At 43.8% G+C, this 18,455-nt stretch overlaps 1 protein-coding gene across 3 annotated transcripts in view; it reads left to right on the forward strand.

Annotated features, from left to right (window-relative positions):
* Nucleotides 1–18,455, forward strand: part of akap9 (A kinase (PRKA) anchor protein 9) — a 124,150-nt gene that overhangs the window by 81,052 nt on the left and 24,643 nt on the right. For 2 of the 3 annotated variants that reach the window (XM_066669879.1, XM_066669880.1), the window contains 9 exons: nucleotides 2,253–2,465; nucleotides 3,718–3,756; nucleotides 5,439–5,671; nucleotides 6,778–6,897; nucleotides 11,025–11,189; nucleotides 12,178–12,282; nucleotides 12,472–12,624; nucleotides 14,419–14,505; nucleotides 16,169–17,932. In XM_066669879.1, coding sequence (XP_066525976.1) covers nucleotides 2,253–2,465; nucleotides 3,718–3,756; nucleotides 5,439–5,671; nucleotides 6,778–6,897; nucleotides 11,025–11,189; nucleotides 12,178–12,282; nucleotides 12,472–12,624; nucleotides 14,419–14,505; nucleotides 16,169–17,932 — 2,879 coding nt within the window. The remainder of the gene's footprint in view (nucleotides 1–2,252; nucleotides 2,466–3,717; nucleotides 3,757–5,438; nucleotides 5,672–6,777; nucleotides 6,898–11,024; nucleotides 11,190–12,177; nucleotides 12,283–12,471; nucleotides 12,625–14,418; nucleotides 14,506–16,168; nucleotides 17,933–18,455) is intronic. The other variant, XM_066669881.1, reaches the window with a different exon arrangement.

An 18,455-nucleotide genomic window follows, 5' to 3' on the forward strand; every position in this document is an offset into this window, starting at 1 on the left:
TGATTTTATGACCTACACTATGCACTACATGGGGTGGAGTTTGCTGGTTTGTCGTAGCAACAGTTCATCACGTCCTGTTTTTAAGAAACTTGTCATGTTAATAATTAGTGTCGGAGCCTGCTGAACTCACACTTTTGAGGTCATAATGTTTAGTGTTAATGTTAAATACACAGTGGGGCTTGTCCTCACTTTGGTTTGGGGACATTGGGTACAGCATAGGGGGAGGGCAGCTAACAGCTAATGGCTAACAGGGTGGAACTGGGCATGACTAATTACTGAGTGAATGTGTGGCCAAAGTGATAAATCTAACTCTGCAGTAGAGTTAAAGGTGGAGTTTGTTTCTCTGTGAAGTCCCTCACGTGGAGACGCGGTGTTGTCTTAGCGGTGTGGACGGGGACACTGCTCTGGGTGTTCTGTTTGTCCTGAGCTCAGTGGCGTTGGTCCTCATGTGAGTTCTGTACATATTTGTCTTTGCGCTGTCATCCTCCAGAACTCAAATACAATTAGTATAAAGAGTTTAAACACAGCACACTGTTTACCTCACACTCCCAGGACTCTTTACAGGGTCACATCATCATCATAACACCCTCGTCTGGTTAGTGGAGCTGGTGGTGGTGAGTGTGTGTGTGTGTGTGTGTGTGGGGGGGGGGGGGGTATTACACACAGCAGCTATTCACCCTCAACCCCTCACACAGGGAGAGGATGAGTGATTGAGAGCGGAGCAGGTTCCGCTTTAGTTTTATTCTTTTTTTGTTTGTTTTAATTGTTGTTCATTAGTTTGTAGTGGTGTTCATGTTTATCTGAGTTTGTGTGTGTGTGTGTGTGTGTTAGCTCTGTGTGGAGAGATTCATGTGTGCGTTATTAATGTTTAGTGAAGGATGAACTGTGCATGTCCGGACTAGAGCTAACCACTCTGTGTGCGTATGTGTATGTATGTGTGTGTGTATTTGTGTGTGTGAGAGAGAGATGAATAAAGGGGGGGTTCTGAGTGGGTGTGTCAGGAATTATGAAAAGCTGTTGTCTGAGTAAAACGTATCTCTGCGTCTGTCGTTTTTAATTTTCTGACACATGAACGGATGAATACAAATGATGTGAATGAACTTTAAATAAAGTAACTCTAACACACACACACACACACACACACACACACACACACACACAGATGGCAGTGTGTGTGTATGTAAATGAGGTGGCTGTTTTTGGGGGAAGTGTTTTGTCTGTCAAATGTGTCCCAGTTCCAGATTTAACCCTCTCTCTGTCCCAGCGCTTCCCAGAGAGACAGGGAATAAAGACTGAAAGAGAAGAAATGAAAGAGTGAATTAATGAACCACTAATAACTGTTGAAACTGTAAACAACTCGTTAAACACTGAATGATTCATGAGATTAATAACAGCAGTAATCACCCTGTTACAGAACTGAAGTGTCCAGGGTTAATGTCGGCCACTGACCTGGATTCAGTCGTTTTACGGAAATGTGTTTTATTTTAGTCTCAGTTTTAGTCAAAACAGTTAAAAACAGTCCTCTTTAGTCATGTATTTTTAAAGATTCTACTGTTTTGGAGGTGTTTATTAATTAATCATTTTCATAAATTTAATTTTATTGAAGGAAGTTGGCCGTTTATTTTGTCAAATTAATGTTTTATTCATTTATAATTTATTTTAAGTTCAGAGTCGCTGCAGAAGGCGTCACAAACCGACTCTGAATCATTGGCTGACATTTGACATGAAGTACTACCAGACACTTGGAGAATTGATTCTTTGGGAGTCGACTCCTCTTCACGATTCAGCTCACGGAGCATTTCCCTGTTTTAATTTCCCTGTGGTTTCCAGTTTTTAAACCTGAAATAAAAGGTCATTAATCTGCTCACATTTTCATTCAGTTTGTACGTAGACATATCATCATGGTTCTCGTCTTCAGATGATTATATTTATTCAGCTCTCGTCTGGATTTGGATGTGAACTACAGTTTGAATGAATGTATGGACGAATAAACTAAATAATGATGGAACAAATGATAGAATAAAGGATCAAATCTATAAATGAATGGATGAATTGATGAACTAAGGGGTGAATGAACAAAGTAAAGCATGAATGAATGAATGAATGAATGAATGAATGGCTTAGTCTCTTTTTCTCCTTGACTCTGGTTCATTAACTCCTCCCCCTGTGGTGAGAGGGCGTGGTCTGTTTTAAACCTTTAGCTCATATATCACTGATTTACTCATTCTCGTCGCTGATTGGTCCTGCCTCAGGTTTGATTGATGGATACTCCGGCGAGAGGCGGGCTTTGGAGCAGCAGTTGCGAGAGAGGGCGGAGCTTCAGCTGCAGTTAGAGCAGGAGCTGCAGGTGACCACCAACCGACTGCAGGAACTGGAACAGGAGAGGAACAATGTCCACCACCAGAGGGAGCTCTTACAGAGACAGCAGGAGGCCATGAGGGACGGGGTCTCGGGGAGAGAACTGCGTACGTCTCATACACACTCACACACACACTGTTTAAAGACATATTACACTGTGCTTTTATATTATATGACTAACTCTGCCCACAGACTCCACACTAAACTCAGTGGGTGGAGCTACAGCCTCAATTCCACTGCAGTAATACACTGTATACACCATCACACGCCTCCATAACATCATCCACCTTCTCCAACCAATCAGCTTGCTGTGTTTTCTCCACTGTTTATTTCCTCCACCCTCAGCTCCGCCCTCAGATTAACCCTGTACAGTCTGGTCAGTAGGGGGCACAGTGCACCGTCTGCTACACCCCAAGCTCTACCTACGAGCTACTAACACTCCTCTTATGAAGACATGTCTCCTGTATATGATATGTAAATGAGGTGCTGGGAGGCGGAGCTTAGTTTCAGACAGTTGTCTGAGTTAAAAGTGCCATTTGCAATTTTAACCAAAAAAAAAAATAAAAAACTGAGTGTGTCTCCTCTCCATGTGCTGCTCTGCAGTCAGTTTGCTCTGGTACCGCTCTAATGTGTTTACGAAGCCCCAGTGTCTGTAAATGGGTAAAAAAACAAAGTGTCTAGGTCCGGTGCTAGGCTTTCTCTCTCTCTGCTCACGGCAGAGAAACGCCATCTGGAAGTTTTTAGACAACGGAGAGACTCCAAACGCTGAAAAGCACCGACCGAGATGAGGATGTTGCTCTATTCCTGCTCCATAGGGGGGTAACACTGACTTATTTTTGCTGTTACAGTTACATTACTTAAGGTGGAACTGACTCTAAATTCAGGAGAGCGCTAACTGCGTGAAAGTAAACACAGAGGGAAAGTGCTACAAAACTAAACAGCTCGAGTTACACATGAGTTTCTGTGGGAATTCAAACAGTGAATAAACACTTACAGACAATTTACACTTCAGACACAGTCCTATTTTTCATCAAAGTCACCATTCCACCTTAAAAGACACAGAGCACCTGAATGTAAAGAACCAGAGAGATTGTGATTACCCACAACCGTAGACGTTCCCTTTAAGGTCAGTTGCACCTACACTGCTCCAACCCTTCTCATCCACTTCACTCTGAGTTTAGCAACTGACCCCTACCCCCCACCCTTCATCACAGCGGACAGCCACCAGCATGATCCATCCCTCCTTCTCTCATCACTACATCACTCCATCCTCTCTCCACTGTTATTCTTGTCCTTTTGAATGCCTTTCTCTCTCTCTCCTGTTGACTCCCTGTTGTTTGACCCTCTCTCTCTCTCCAGGCCTGGTTGAGGCTGCAGGTGATGCAGCACCTGAGGCAGGTGTGTGTTTGTGTGTATGCTGCATGTTAATCTCACCACTCTCTAACCACTGTCTCAGTGATGTCTCTATGTCTCACCGCTTGCTCTGCACTAAAGGCAGGAGGCTTCAGAGCTCGCTCTGTTTTAACCCCTCACGCTCTCTCTGTCTCACGGGCAATGCTAATGTGCTAGCATGACTTACACTTTCTTTTGAGCCGTTTTAGTACATCACATTTGGGTCCCGTCTGCTTCTACAGTGTTAGGTTCTAGATATTAACTGTGTGAGAGTGAGGCACGGGCTGCAGGAGTAATAGATTATGATTTTCAGGTCGGAACAGAGGTGATCCCCAGTGTATTCTCTGAGTTTAATGTAGTTTCAGTGAATTATGGCCTTTACTTCAGAACGAGCAGAAAACAGCACAAACAAATTTACAGTTCCACCTTAAACAGTGAAGCCGTTATATTCTAGCAACTGAGGCTACTGCAACATTTAAGGTGGAAGGTTTGAACAAGAGTGAGTAGAGGGGGGTAATCTCTGATTGTGGAACTCTTCTGAAGGAGAATGAGGCTCTAAATGTAACTAAAGTCCAGCAGCTCCTCTGATATCACTGCAGACTGGTGCAGAGCTGCTACAGAGCGGCGCTAGTCGCCTGGGAATGAAGCGCTGCTGTTTTATTTGTGTCCTGATGATGTACTATGATCTTGAAGGGTTGTCCCGTTTCGTAGAGGGAGATTTTAACCACTGTGCCCTGTAACTCAGCTCCAAGAGGACACTCCAAAACAAGGGGGAGAATTAGAATTGGGATTGGGCCCAAGTCTGGAAGCTGTTTGGCGTTTTAGTGCAGTTTACTGACACAGTTCCCTGGTTCCCTGCAACATGTGCCTCAGTTTTACTCGGCTCATATCTAGAACCTAAGCAGCTGTTGAAGGAAGTGGTGTTACGTTTCCTCACAGACGGCCATCCTCACTCAGGGTGGATAGATGAACCTGTGGGAGATGGTTGCAGAATTGGAGCCGAGCTGATCTCCGTTGCCTGTTAATCCACTCATGGGACTGCTTTTTTTTTCAGATTTTTTAAATTCATTATTTCGTAGAAACTCTTTGATGTCTGTGCACATTTCTTTATTTTAGTCATTTACCGCTTGTCCCTTCACCCCCTCGTAGGAGCCGCACCTGTCCTGGGTTTAATTCACTCGTGGTGGATAATGATGGGCTCGTGTACAGAAAGTTAAAGGTCTTTGGGAGGGGGGCGTGTCCTGTCTCTTGTTGGTGGGAGTGGGATGCTGAAACGAGGGGCTGTCACTGTGGACCACTGCAGGAAACCCTGTGATGAAACCCTGACAGAGGCTTTAGGATGAGGTTTCTCAGTGAGCTGGACAACCTGAGACCAAAGTGAGATTAGTCAGAGAGTCTGTCTCTGTCTCTGTGTCTCTGTGGACGCAGAGTAAGAACATGAGCTCTCTGCTAGTTTACAGGCTGAGGTCAGTCAGAGATTGCTGAAATATATTATTATATTATTACATATTATTCAGCTTGTTTGGTATTTGATGAGGTGCAGGATCACCTCTGAGACGCCTCGCTGGTTTCTTAAGTGCAGTGTGACCTCGGTGACGCCTCCGTTTCGGTGTGAGGTACTGACCCACGGCCTGAGTCCTGTTAACCTTCGCTAATCTGGGACGTGTATATTGTCGTGGTGGGTGTAGACCTGTTGGAGGAAACGGAGAAGCTGATGCAGGAGAAGGTGGAGGTTCAGCTTCAGGCCGAGAAGGATCACAGCGAACTGCTGCAGCAGGTGAAGCACCTGGAGGTGGAGCTTGAGGAACAGGAGGGACGCTTCACCGAACTGGAGGAAGCCCACCGAGCCGAGACCGCCGACTTCACGCAGCAGATCAGCGCCCTGGAGAAACAGCTAGAGAACAACCGCAGGTTTCTGGACGTAAGTTCATTTAAAACTGAATATAATAATTACAATTACGCTAAAAACGCACCTGTCTACGTTCAAACAAGACTTTAATCAGATGGAAACCAAACTTATTAATCTTTACCTGACTCTCTAAAATCCAGCTTTTATTTATTTTAAAACTCATTTATTTACGTAAAAAAAAAAACAGATTTATGATAAAAGAAGCTTTAAAAAATAAAGAAAACTGACTTGATTTAAAAACCCACTTTGAGTTTAACACTTTGTTAGTTTTAATAAAACAGTAAAACATACTGAATAAATAATACTACACAAAAGTAGTGATATCTGACTTTTTAAAGGGAAACTAATATAAAGCTACACTACTATTTCTAACTGAATTTATTTCCTACGTTAATTTATACTAGTTTTTATATTGATTTATCTGAATTTTAAAATATTAATTTTATTGACTTTAAGTAAATCACTAACGTCACTAAGATAAATACTGGCTCAGAAACAGACTCTGGTTCAAAGTAAATCTGACTTTATTAAGTAAATATTTCATGATAAAATATTAAAAAATTAAATTAACTGAAAAACCATTTTTATTCTTGAAAAACAGAAATCTGTCAAAGCAGAATGTAAATCACGCGTAAACATGTTTGATTATATAACGAAATAAGCAGATTATTAGAAATGTGTAGGAAAAGGGTAATAATAAATATCTAAAGGCCAGAGTACAGCTGCAGACACACAGGGAGGCTTTAAAATATGTCATAGAAACAATGTAGGGGACACTGGAATGTCTACAGCATTTGGACAAGGATGTATCACATCAAAATGGACCGGTTGGTGTTGGTCCTGACTCTGTACCTCAAGAGTCAACACAACTTTATCTCATCAGAGGATTCCTCACTGAGAATCGAAACCGAAGGGCAGCAGATTCTCCTGCTTTAAATCCGGCACTTCCCAGAGTTGTGTTGTTCTCCCCTCAGATCTGATCCAGATATGAATCATTTAAAAATAAGGGAAGGCTTTCGTTGGCATGTTCTCTTTCTGTTTTGTTTGCGTGAAAGTGTAAAATGGTGTGAAATGGCACCTCCCCTCGGACCTGCCCTGACCTCATGTTTGACCTTCAGGAACAGGCGGTGGACAGAGAGCATGAGAGAGACGTTTTTCAGCAGGAAATCCAGAAGCTAGAGCAACAGCTGAAGAACGTCCCCAAACCCCAGCCCAGCAGTGACCAGCACCTCAGAGAGGTTTGAGGCTCATTCACATTCGCAATACTGATGTATTTACATACCTAAACAAACTGCCCCATGGATGTCCCTCACTATAACTCTACACAAATGACACAAATGAACTCTTAATTGCCCCAGATGGTCATCCTACATCTTCAGTACCTTCTGGGTCTGTACCTCATTGACCCAGAAGCATATCTCATTAACTTATCCCACACTATGTGAACAATAACCCAAATATCACCCATTACTTACCCCCGGCTGCCTAAGTCCCTGTAAATTGTCCCAGAATGGTTCTTCACTATCTCGGGTCAAGTGGCCCAAAAACCATGATCAGACTGTTAACCCTCACCATCTCGCATTAACCAAGCCTCCTAAGGTACTGACCAACTCACCCCAAATGTACTGATGGAGTCCTGACTGCTCATTCCACTAAGTCAAACAATATATTCCAGAACGTTTCCCCACCTTCCTGACCTCTGATGTCCCAGGAGAGTACTGTATTAATTCACTCCAAATACTCTCAGCAGGGTATCCCCACTAACCTACCCCACCCTGAACTACCCCACTGTATTTCACCCCAAACGATACCCGATAAATTCATTAGAAACTGTACCAGAAGTGTACTCTGCTGTAAATCCTGGAAGTCCCCACAAGGATATCATATTAACTCATTTCTGACTGACCCAGAAATGTACCTCACTAACTGATCCCAAACTGCCCCAGAAGGCAGCACCACAAACCCATTACAAACTGCCCCAGAAGGGAACCAGACTGATTTACCCCAAACTCACCTTACCCTATTTAACTCTCTGTAATCTGCTCGCCACAAACTCGCCCCTAACTTTCCTAGCTGAGTAACCCACTATCTTCCTGTTTCTTGTAAGTGGAGAATAGATACCAAGCATTCTGGGAATCATTTGTACGCCCAATGAAGGCATATTCATAACCATATTCATACATTAAGTATAATTCTGGGTCCTGTTTCAATCTCAAGAGAGCTGGGGGCTAGGACCTTTGTGTCACTCAACAACAGAAAAGAAATGAGAGCTGCGGACACAGTAAACAATCCTCATGTTCTCTTCAGAATTAAATACAGCACCTAAACTCGTCCAACCAGAGTTATAGATGATATTCGATAAGATCAGCCTCTATTTAGAGGAGAACTCGACTCTCGCAGGGTGATAATCCTCTGCAAACTGTGCAATGTGAATCTGAGTCACAGTTCGAGTGTCCAGTGTACACACAGTGTAAACGACAGTCCTAATGTGCGTGGTACGGTTATTATACGAGTTTGAAACTTTATTATAACCATCAGCTTGAAATGGTTGTTCTGAAACAATCTATCTGTGTTTGGTTGGACTCTGACATCATTTCTCACATGATTATTCAACTCTGAGCCTAGATGTTTTATTTGGCTATGGCTGGATTGACACTGGATTTTGTTTGACTGCAGTCATGTGTGGAATCTTAATCTTATTGACTTACAGACAAGTTCTGCTGGACTACAGTTAGATTCATACAAGCTTCTTTGGTGCTTCTCTCCTGTTCAAATAGATTTTTTGTGTGTGTGTGGCAATATTGTCAGGCTAGATTAAAGTTCAGTCAGTTTGTTTAGCTTTACTCAAGTTGTGCTAGAATTATACTGGGATACAGTCAGTATCTTTGAATTTGTGCAATTATTTGTCATTTTTCAATATATCAGTTGCATTCACAGTTTTATCTAGTTACTACAGAGATGTATCTAGTTCCTACACAGGTGTATCTAGTTCATACAGCACAGGACCTCAGAAGAGCAGCAAAAGGTTTATATAGACGTTTGTCAGTTAAGTGCAAATATTTGTCTGGTTTGTTCAGATTTGTCAGGTATGAACAGAGTTTGGTTGTGTTAGCACAGATGTTTGTCAGGTACGTACAGAGTTTGGTTGTGTTAGCACAGATGTTTGTCAGGTACGTACAGAGTTTGGTTGTGTTAGCACAGATGTTTGTCAGGTACGTACAGAGTTTGGTTGTGTTAGCACAGATGTTTGTCAGGTACGAACAGAGTTTGGTTGTGTTAGCACAGATGTTTGTCAGGTACGAACAGAGTTTGGTTGTGTTAGCACAGATGTTTGTCAGATACGTACAGAGTTTGGTTGTGTTAGCACAGATGTTTGTCAGGTACGTACAGAGTTTGGTTGTGTTAGCACAGATGTTTGGCAGGTACGTACAGAGTTTGGTTGGGTTAGCACAGATGTTTGTCAGGTACGTACAGAGTTTGGTTGTGTTAGCACAGATGTTTTTCAGGTACGAACAGAGTTTGGTTGTGTTAGCACAGATGTTTGGCAGGTACGTACAGAGTTTGGTTGGGTTAGCACAGATGTTTGTCAGGTACGTAAAGAGTTTGGTTGTGTTAGCACAGATGTTTGTCAGGTACGTAAAGAGTTTGGTTGTGTTAGCACAGATGTTTTTCAGGTACGAACAGAGTTTGGTTGTGTTAGCACAGATGTTTGTCAGGTACGAACAGAGTTTGGTTGTGTTAGCACAGATGTTTGTCAGGTACAAACAGAGTTTGGTTGTGTTAGCACAGATGTTTGTCAGGTATGTACAGAGTTTGGTTGTGTTAGCACAGATGTTTGTCAGGTACGAACAGAGTTTGGTTGTGTTAGCACAGATGTTTGTCAGGTACGAACAGAGTTTGGTTGTGTTAGCACAGATGTTTGTCAGGTACGAACAGAGTTTGGTTGTGTTAGCACAGATGTTTGTCAGGTACGAACAGAGTTTGGTTGTGTTAGCACAGATGTTTGTCAGGTACGTACAGAGTTTGGTTGTGTTAGCACAGATGTTTTTCAGGTACGAACAGAGTTTGGTTGTGTTAGCACGGATGTTTGTCAGGTATGAACAGAGTTTGGTTGTGTTAGCACAGATGTTTGTCAGGTACGAACAGAGTTTGGTTGTGTTAGCACAGATGTTTGTCAGGTACGAACAGAGTTTGGTTGTGTTAGCACAGATGTTTGTCAGGTATGTACAGAGTTTGGTTGTGTTAGCACAGATATTTGTCAGGTACGAACAGAGTTTGGTTGTGTTAGCACAGATGTTTGTCAGGTACGAACAGAGTTTGGTTGTGTTAGCACAGATGTTTGTCAGGTACGAACAGAGTTTGGTTGTGTTAGCACAGATGTTTGTCAGGTACGTACAGAGTTTGGTTGTGTTAGCACAGATGTTTGTCAGGTACGAACAGAGTTTGGTTGTGTTAGCACAGATGTTTGTCAGGTACGAACAGAGTTTGGTTGTGTTAGCACAGATGTTTGTCAGGTACGAACAGAGTTTGGTTGTGTTAGCACAGATGTTTGTCAGGTACGAACAGAGTTTGGTTGTGTTAGCACAGATGTTTGTCAGGTACGAACAGAGTTTGGTTGTGTTAGCACAGATGTTTGTCAGGTACGTACAGAGTTTGGTTGTGTTAGCACAGATGTTTTTCAGGTACGAACAGAGTTTGGTTGTGTTAGCACGGATGTTTGTCAGGTACGAACAGAGTTTGGTTGTGTTAGCACAGATGTTTGTCAGGTACGAACAGAGTTTGGTTGTGTTAGCACAGATGTTTGTCAGGTATGAACAGAGTTTGGTTGTGTTAGCACAGATGTTTGTCAGGTACGAACAGAGTTTGGTTGTGTTAGCACAGATGTTTGTCAGGTACGTACAGACATATATATGTCTGTCAGGTTCATTATCCTGTGTGTACAAGGGGCTCTCAGGAAAACAGAAACATAACTCAGATGCAGTCAGATTTTCTTTGCACTATGAGATTGGTCAGTCCACAGATTGGCACATTGGTCACAGACATATATCACACTATGTTTGAGTTGGCTGTAGTTTATTTGTTTATGTTTGGCCTTGAGTCAGGGTTTAAATGGAATTACCTTGGACTCAGTCGAGTGATTATTGGGTTGCATTTAGTTATGGGTCAAGATTCAAGATTTCAAGCAGTAGTCTCTCTCTCTCTCTCTCTCTCTCTCTCTCTCTCTCTCTCTTTTCTCTTTCTCTCCATCTTTTTTCTTTATTATTCTTTTTATCTCTTTTTATATCACTCCCTTTTCTATCTTTCTCTCCCTTTTTCTTTTTCCTCTCTCTCTCTCTCTCTCTCTCTCTCTCTCTCTCTCTCTCAGGTGGAGGAGTTAAGTGGAGCCCTGAAGGAGAAAACTGATTGGTGCAGTGAGCTGCTGCTGAAGGTGGAGCAGCTGCAGAGGGAGGTGGAGGAGAGAGAGGAGGAAATCCAAAAACTGGAGTCTCACAACAGAGAGCTAATCGCTAACTCCCTCACACTCAAATCCGTGAGTCTTTTATTGTCTGTCTCTGTATGTGTGTGTGTGTGTGTGTGTGTGTGTATGCACGGTCAGTGATTAGCATACACTATTCCCTCAGTACCTTCTTTAGCTATAGCTTCCCTTGCTGTGTGTTACTGTTGCTAAGCTACCACAGCAATGTCAGGCCTAGATATTGCTATTAGCGGTGTGTTGTAAACACCTTTATCAGCCAGGGTTATTACGCTAAGGGAGAGCCCTTCACGCACTGGGGTGAGGGAGATGGAGGAGGAGAAGGGGGAGGGGGAGGGCCTCTCTCTTGTCAGCTGTTCCCATGGTGCGGCTAAGCTAAGAGAGGCTATTCCAGATGCGGCTACAGTGGGGGTGGAATGCACTGTGCACAAGTCAGAGACCGCCCTTCATTTACTACATTTATTATACACTGATCAGCCACAACAGTACAACCACCTCCTTATCTCTCCATGCACTGTATCGACTGTCTCAGCTCCACTGACCAAACACGAGGCAAACACGCTTCTACAGTGACACAGTGTAGTCTATCTGCTGCTCTGCATATTTTGTTAGCCCAGATTCACGTCCTGTGAGCAGAGCCATGTGTCACTGATGAAGGACTAGAGGACGAGCGACACACACTGTGCAGCGACAGATGAGCTACTGTCTCTGACTCTACATCTACAAGGTGGACCACCGAGGGAGGAGTGTCTCACAGAGTGGACAGAGAGTGGACACAGGGTTTAAAAACTCCAGCAGCACTGCTGTGTCTGATCCACTCTACACCAGCACAACACACACTAACACACCACCACCACGTCAGTGTCACTGCAGCGCTGAGAAAGATTTGGGGTCAAACAAAATGTACTTTTTTGGAATTTAGTTTTTTATGATTGTGTATTGAGTGTTGTATATTTTTCAGCGTGTGAGTTTACTGATGTATAAATATTGTGTGTGTGTGTGTGTGTGTGTGTGTGGGTGTGTGTGTGTGTGTGTGTGTGTGTAGGAGGAGGAGAGTAAGCAGTATGCCTGTATGGCGACAGGAGACGATGTCACACTCGAGTCCCTGCTCCAAACTGAGAGAGAGGCTCTGGACCGGAAGGAGAAGGAGGTAAAGCTCCTGTGTTTCAGTGCTGACTCTGACTGTAGTTACGGAGATGACTGTGTCTCTGCTGCGGACTCATCTCTTACGCATGCATCCATTTATTAACAAGTGGAGCTTGTGTAATGTCTCTGATATTACAGCTGAGTTAATTGTGTGTGTGTGTGTGCATGTGTGTGTGTGCGTGTGTGTGTGCAGATTGTTAACCTGGAGGAGCAGCTGGAGCAGTTCAGGGAGGAGCTGCAGAACAAAAGTGAAGAAGTTCAGCAGCTGCACATGCAGCTGGAGATCCAGCGTAAAGAGATACACACACAACAACAGGAACTACACACACAGAGTCATCTACACACTGTGAGTACACACACACACACACACACACACACACACACACACACACACCTGTACGCGGTGAGAACTGTGTTAACTTTGATTACTAGGGCTGGGTGATGTGTGAAATGAATGACTGATATGTCGTCATTAAGAATCCTGCTGATGGAGGCCAGGTTGCCAGATGCTCCTCCTGCTGTTTTCCCCCACTCTTCCTATTATTCCTGCCTGGGACCTTTCCGTTATACTGAGCCCGGTTGGTGTGTAAATGGAGCAGGAGTAGCCGTGAGGCTGAGAGGTCCCTGGGGTGAACCAAAGAGACATTTAGGAGTGTCTGCACCATTGTGTCCTCACCAGCATCTGACTGTCACTGTCCACAGTAACGCCTCTCTTCAGGGCAGTGTCCAACTTGCTGTCTGTGGAGTTGGAGGGACCGACGCGTGCGGCTCATGTTCATGTGACGGAGTGGTGAACCCTTCAATAAACTTGTAAAAACAATGTCAATACATTTTGTGTGCTCTTTCAAAACCTGAAAAGCACATAATTTTGTCACAGTTACAGTGGGCACATTGTGTTGTTAAAGTTACTATTGGCATGTCATGTTGTGGTTACGGTGGGTGTGTTTTGTTGTCATGGTTACAGGGGGCATGTCATGTTTTCATAGTTACAGGGGGCGCATTCTTAGTTGCGGAGGGCACATTGTGTTGTCATGGTTACAGGGGGCTTGACATGTTGTCATGGTTACAAGTGTGCGATGTATTGTCGTGTATGTATTACAGTGTGTTTTACTGCAGTGTCATGTTTTAAGTGGGTCTGTCCTGATACCATGATTCCACGGAGCCATATTATGTTGCCATGGTTACAGGGGGTGTGACATGTTGTACAGGGGTGCGATTATATGCTCATGATTATAGTGGGCCTGTTGTGTTGTCATGGTTACAGTTGGTGTGCTGTATTTTCATGGTTTCAGGGCACATGTAATTTTGTCATGGTTACACTTTGCATTGTGTTTTTTTTTTTTTGTGGTCATGGGGCACTTCCTGTTGTCTTGGTTACAGTGGGGCATGTTGTAATACATTGTACCGTTCTTTTTGATCCAGTTTTCTTGCACAAACCTTACAGTCTTTACTTCCACGGGCAGCATGGACGTGTTCCGTGCATCAAACATCAGCATTGGTCCGTCACCGCAGATACCTGATAAAACGGCCCTGTCACCCAGGCCTAGTGTTTACGTTAACCACTCTGCGTAAGTGCACAGGCTTCATGTCCATTTACCGCTGCAGGTTCAGATGAGCTCACCTTTTCAACGTTGACTGGGGTTTACACAGGTTTACGGTTGTAGTCCTGCTACAGGTGTGGGTTAGCGCAGTGTAGTCTGAGTGTAGTCTGTCTTCTGTGTTGTACTGCATGAAAATCAGCACTGCACTCCTCCAAACCCCAGTCAGGGTTAGATCTTGGAAGATAAGAAGCTCTAGCTACTAAACAAGCTTCTTAACATGCAAAGTTAATCTTCAAGTTAGTGTCATTCTCATTCAGTTGTGTCTCAGACCACAACAGGCCACTTCAGAGGTTACCAGTCTTTTTCTTGTCCTACCTGAGAGAAGTAAGATTCATTTCACATGTGCTGTGTAGGGAGCAGACGACCAACAGAAGAAGGAAGTGTTCAGAGTGTGTCGGTCTTGATTTCTCAAGCAGTCACACTGGCACTGAAATATAATATCTATAACACAGCTCCGCTTGAGTCAGTGTATCCAGTGAATGTCCAGTTAGTTCTGGAGATTCAAGCTTGTTCTAAAAGCAGATGTTTAACTCTTGAAGGTGTTGGAGCAGAAGGACAGAGAGATTATTCTGCTCAGTGAACACATCGCTAAACTCCAGCTAACACAAAGCAGTCCTGACCACCAGGTAATAGCTAACACACACATATGCCAGTGCTGCACTGCGTATGTGTGTGTGTCATCACTGTGTGTGTGTGTTTCTGTGTGGTTCCATAAAGTCCTGCAGTTTTTAACCTCCGTCTGTTTACAGGTTTTCATCTAATTTCTTTTTCTGTTTCACAATCCCAGGTTTTCTTACTAATTTATTCATTTTATTTTTGCTACATTGTGTCATTGGCATGTTCAGTTTACAAACCCAACCTGAACCAACCCAAACCCAAGCCGAACTTGACCTAAACAAACCCAACACAATTTCAACTCAAACCTAAATGCAACACAAACCCAAACAAAAGTTAACCAAACCCAGCCTACTCAACCCCAAATCCAGACAAATGTAACCCAAACTCAAGTCAAATTAAGACTAAACAAACCCAATGTAATCAACCCAAAACCCAAACATGAATAACCCATACACAACCAAAACTAAATACAAATGCAAACCAATTCAACTCAACAAACCCCAAACACAATCTGAACACAAACTTAACCCCCTGCTCCCAGCCCAAACACCAGCAGAGTGGTGATCTCGGGGAATGTGATGTGTAGCAAAACGTTCTGGATTCAGAGAGTGTAAACAGCAGCGGGTTTGTTTTGGTGAAACTGATCTGAGACCTGTGTACACTCTTTAATCCTCCTGCTGTGTCTGATGAGTTTGTTGATGTTGGAGGAGGTGTGTGTAACCTGATCTGTGTCTGTGCTCATCACTGTGGTGTGTGTGTGAAATATATTTCAGTCTGTTTCCTGCATGGGATGCCAGTAATTTGTTTATATGCGTTAGTAACACCTCATGTTCTCAGACTTGGTCTGACCAGCTCTGACCAGTTCTGACTGTGTCAACTGGGTCTGATCAGTTCTGAGTGTTGGTATTTCATTGTAGTGTGCTGTGCTAGTGTTGGATAAAAACATGTATCTGTTCTCAAACCTTCAGCACCTAATGGTTTGAGGGTGAATTTAAACCCAGATCCAAACGTCTAATTTTCTCCAGAACAATTTGAAAGGCATTTTTATAGGCAGTAGTCCTTCATCATATGTCCAAACATTAGCTGAAATCCGGTCATCTGACAGACCTTCTGAAGATGGTTAATCTGGAATCTGTTTTTCTTTGTTGCAGAACTATCACTGTTCAGTTTTATTCATAGAGCACTTTTACAACCGCTGTCTCATGAAACAGCTTTACAGAATCCAGGCTCCAAGCTCAGAGTGAGCACAGTATTGCCCCTTCTCAGCGGTCAGTCACTTGGTGTGATGATGAGACACTGTGCTATATGTATCTCACTCTGAGACAGGAGCAGGCACCTCCAGATATTGCTGCTTGTTTTGTAGGTTGGGGTGTGCCTCATAATCAGACCACAGTCCAGTGCTCTGAGATACTCTTGAAATTGATCATTGTGACTCTAGTGTCAGTTCATGCAGCATGTGAAAATGTTTGGACATATCTTGTAAGTGAACATCTGGAAAGGATGTAACTAATACCAACAGAAAATTACATTCTAGAAGCAACATTAAAGCTTTTGGTAGATGAAGCTATAAAATTAATCAATTAGACGTTTGGACATGAGGTCCATTTACCTTCTGACTTTCATATTTGTTCATTTCTAATCTGTCTTCTCCATAATGTTTGGTGCCCCCAGGAGGTGGAGGAGAAGAGTGAGGAGCTGGAGGCTCAGGTGGAGTACCTGCGAGGAGAGCAGGAGCGGCTGAAGCGTGATAATGAAGAGGAGGTAGAGCGACTTAACTCGGTCATTGAGAAACTGCAGCAGGATCTTGCCAACATCCAGCATAAACAGAGCCTCGAGGAAGAAGAGGAGCTGAAGCAGAAGTTGGAGGAAGAACTGAAAGAGAAAATGGAGGAGGGGTTGAAGCAGAAGATGGAGGAAGAACTGAAACAGGACCTGAAGCAGAGGTTGGAGATGGAGCTGGAGCAGAGAATGGAGGAGGAGATGAAGCATAGGATGGAGGAAGAACAGAGACCAAGGATGGAAGAAAAACTGAAACAGAAGATGGAAGAAGAACTGAAGCTAGATCTAAAGCAGAGGATGGAGGAAGAACAGAAGCCAAGAATGGAAGAAGAACTGAAGCAAGACCTGAAGAACAAGATGGAGGTGTTAAAGCAGAGGATGGAAGAAGAGCTGAAGCAGAAAATGGAGGATGAACTGAAGCAAGATCTAAAGCAGAAGATGGAGGAGTTGAGGCCCAGTATGCAAGAGGAACTGAAGCTGAAAATGGAGGAAGAACTGAAGCAAGATCTGAACCAGAAGATGGAGGATTTGAGGCCCAGGATGGAAGAGGAACTGAAGCAGAAGATGGAGGATGAACTGAAGCAAGATCAAAAGCAGAAGATGGAGGAGTTGAGGCCCAGGATGGAAGAGGAACTGAAGCAGAAGATGGAGGATGGACTGAAGCAAGATCTAAAGCAGAAGATGGATGAGTTGAGGCCCAGGATGGAAGAGCAACTGAAGTTGAAAATGGAGGAAGAACTGAAGCAAGATCTGAAACAAAAGATGGAGGAGTTAAGGCCCAGGATGGAAGAGGAACTGAAGCAGAAGATGGAGAAAGATCTGAATCAGAAGATGGAGGAGTTGAGGCCCAGGATGGAAGAGGAACTGAAGCAGAAGATGGAGGATGGACTGAAGCAAGATCTAAAGCAGAAGATGGAGGAGTTGAGGCCCAGAATGGAAGAGGAACTGAAGCTGAAAATGGAGGAAGAACTGAAGCAAGATCTGAACCAGAAGATAGAGGAGTTGAGGCCCAGGATGGAAGAGGAACTGAAGCAGAAGATGGAGAAAGATCTGAAGCAGAAGATGGAGGAGTTAAAGCAGAGGATGGAGGAAGAACAAAGGCCAAGTTTGGAAGAGGAACTGAAGCAGAAGATGGAGGACAAACTGACACAAGAGCTAAAGCACAAGACGGAGGAGGTTAAGCATAAGATGGAGGAGGAACTGAAGCAAGATCTGAAGCAGAATATAGAGAAAGAATTGATGCAGAAGATGGATGAGGAGCTGAAACAGAAGATGGATGAAGTGATGAAGGAGCTGGACTCTCTAAAGGTTGAACACTCCTCACTGCTGGTCAGTTATGAGAGCCTCCAGCTGGAGGCAATGGAGAGATACCGTCAGGGCGACAGGTCGCTGGTCTCTCTGCAGGAATCTCTGCAAGATGCTCTGAGGGAGCGTAGCGCTGCCCTGCTGGTGGCCCAGGCTCAGGTCCAAGCTCTGGAAGAGAGTGCCAACTCCAGGATGATGGATCTGACCCAGAGAATCGAGGAGCTGCAAGAGTGTGTAGAGGAGAAGGAGATGGAGCTCCATGCCTGCAGACTCCAGGTCCAAAGAGCCAAGGATGACGCCCAGACACTCAACCTTAAAATCTCTCAGCTGGAGGACAAGCTGCGGGAGAAGGTAACTACTGCAGAATACATATCAATGTTCCTAAAGAAAACATTTATGATTGTAATCTAAAACACTTTTTAAAAACTTCTGAAGATGTTTCCTCACCATCTGCTAGCTGTTTGTGTGCTGGAAACTAAAATGACCTTAGTGTCAGTAAATGAGTAAAAACAAAGTGGCTCAGTCCGACATGCTAGGTTTTCAAGTACTCAACCTGGACTCATCAACCTACCCTCAACAACCTGCCCTCAGCTCATTGCCCTTAACAACCTCCGTTTAAATACCTGCCCTCAATAACTTTCCTTCAACAACTTTCTCACAACACCCTTGCTTCAACACCCTTCCCTCAACACCTTTCCCTCCACCACCTCCCTCAATACCCTTCCCAAAACTTTCCTTTCACCACCTTCCCTCAATACACTTCCCTCCACTACTTTCCTTCAATATGCTTCCCTCAACAGCCTTCTCTAAACTATCCTTTCCCTCAAAGATCTTTCTTCAAAAACCTTTGAACCTCACAACACCCTTGGTTCAA

Source organism: Hoplias malabaricus, chromosome 4 (genome assembly GCF_029633855.1).
Source record: "Hoplias malabaricus isolate fHopMal1 chromosome 4, fHopMal1.hap1, whole genome shotgun sequence".
Taxonomy (NCBI): domain Eukaryota; kingdom Metazoa; phylum Chordata; class Actinopteri; order Characiformes; family Erythrinidae; genus Hoplias; species Hoplias malabaricus.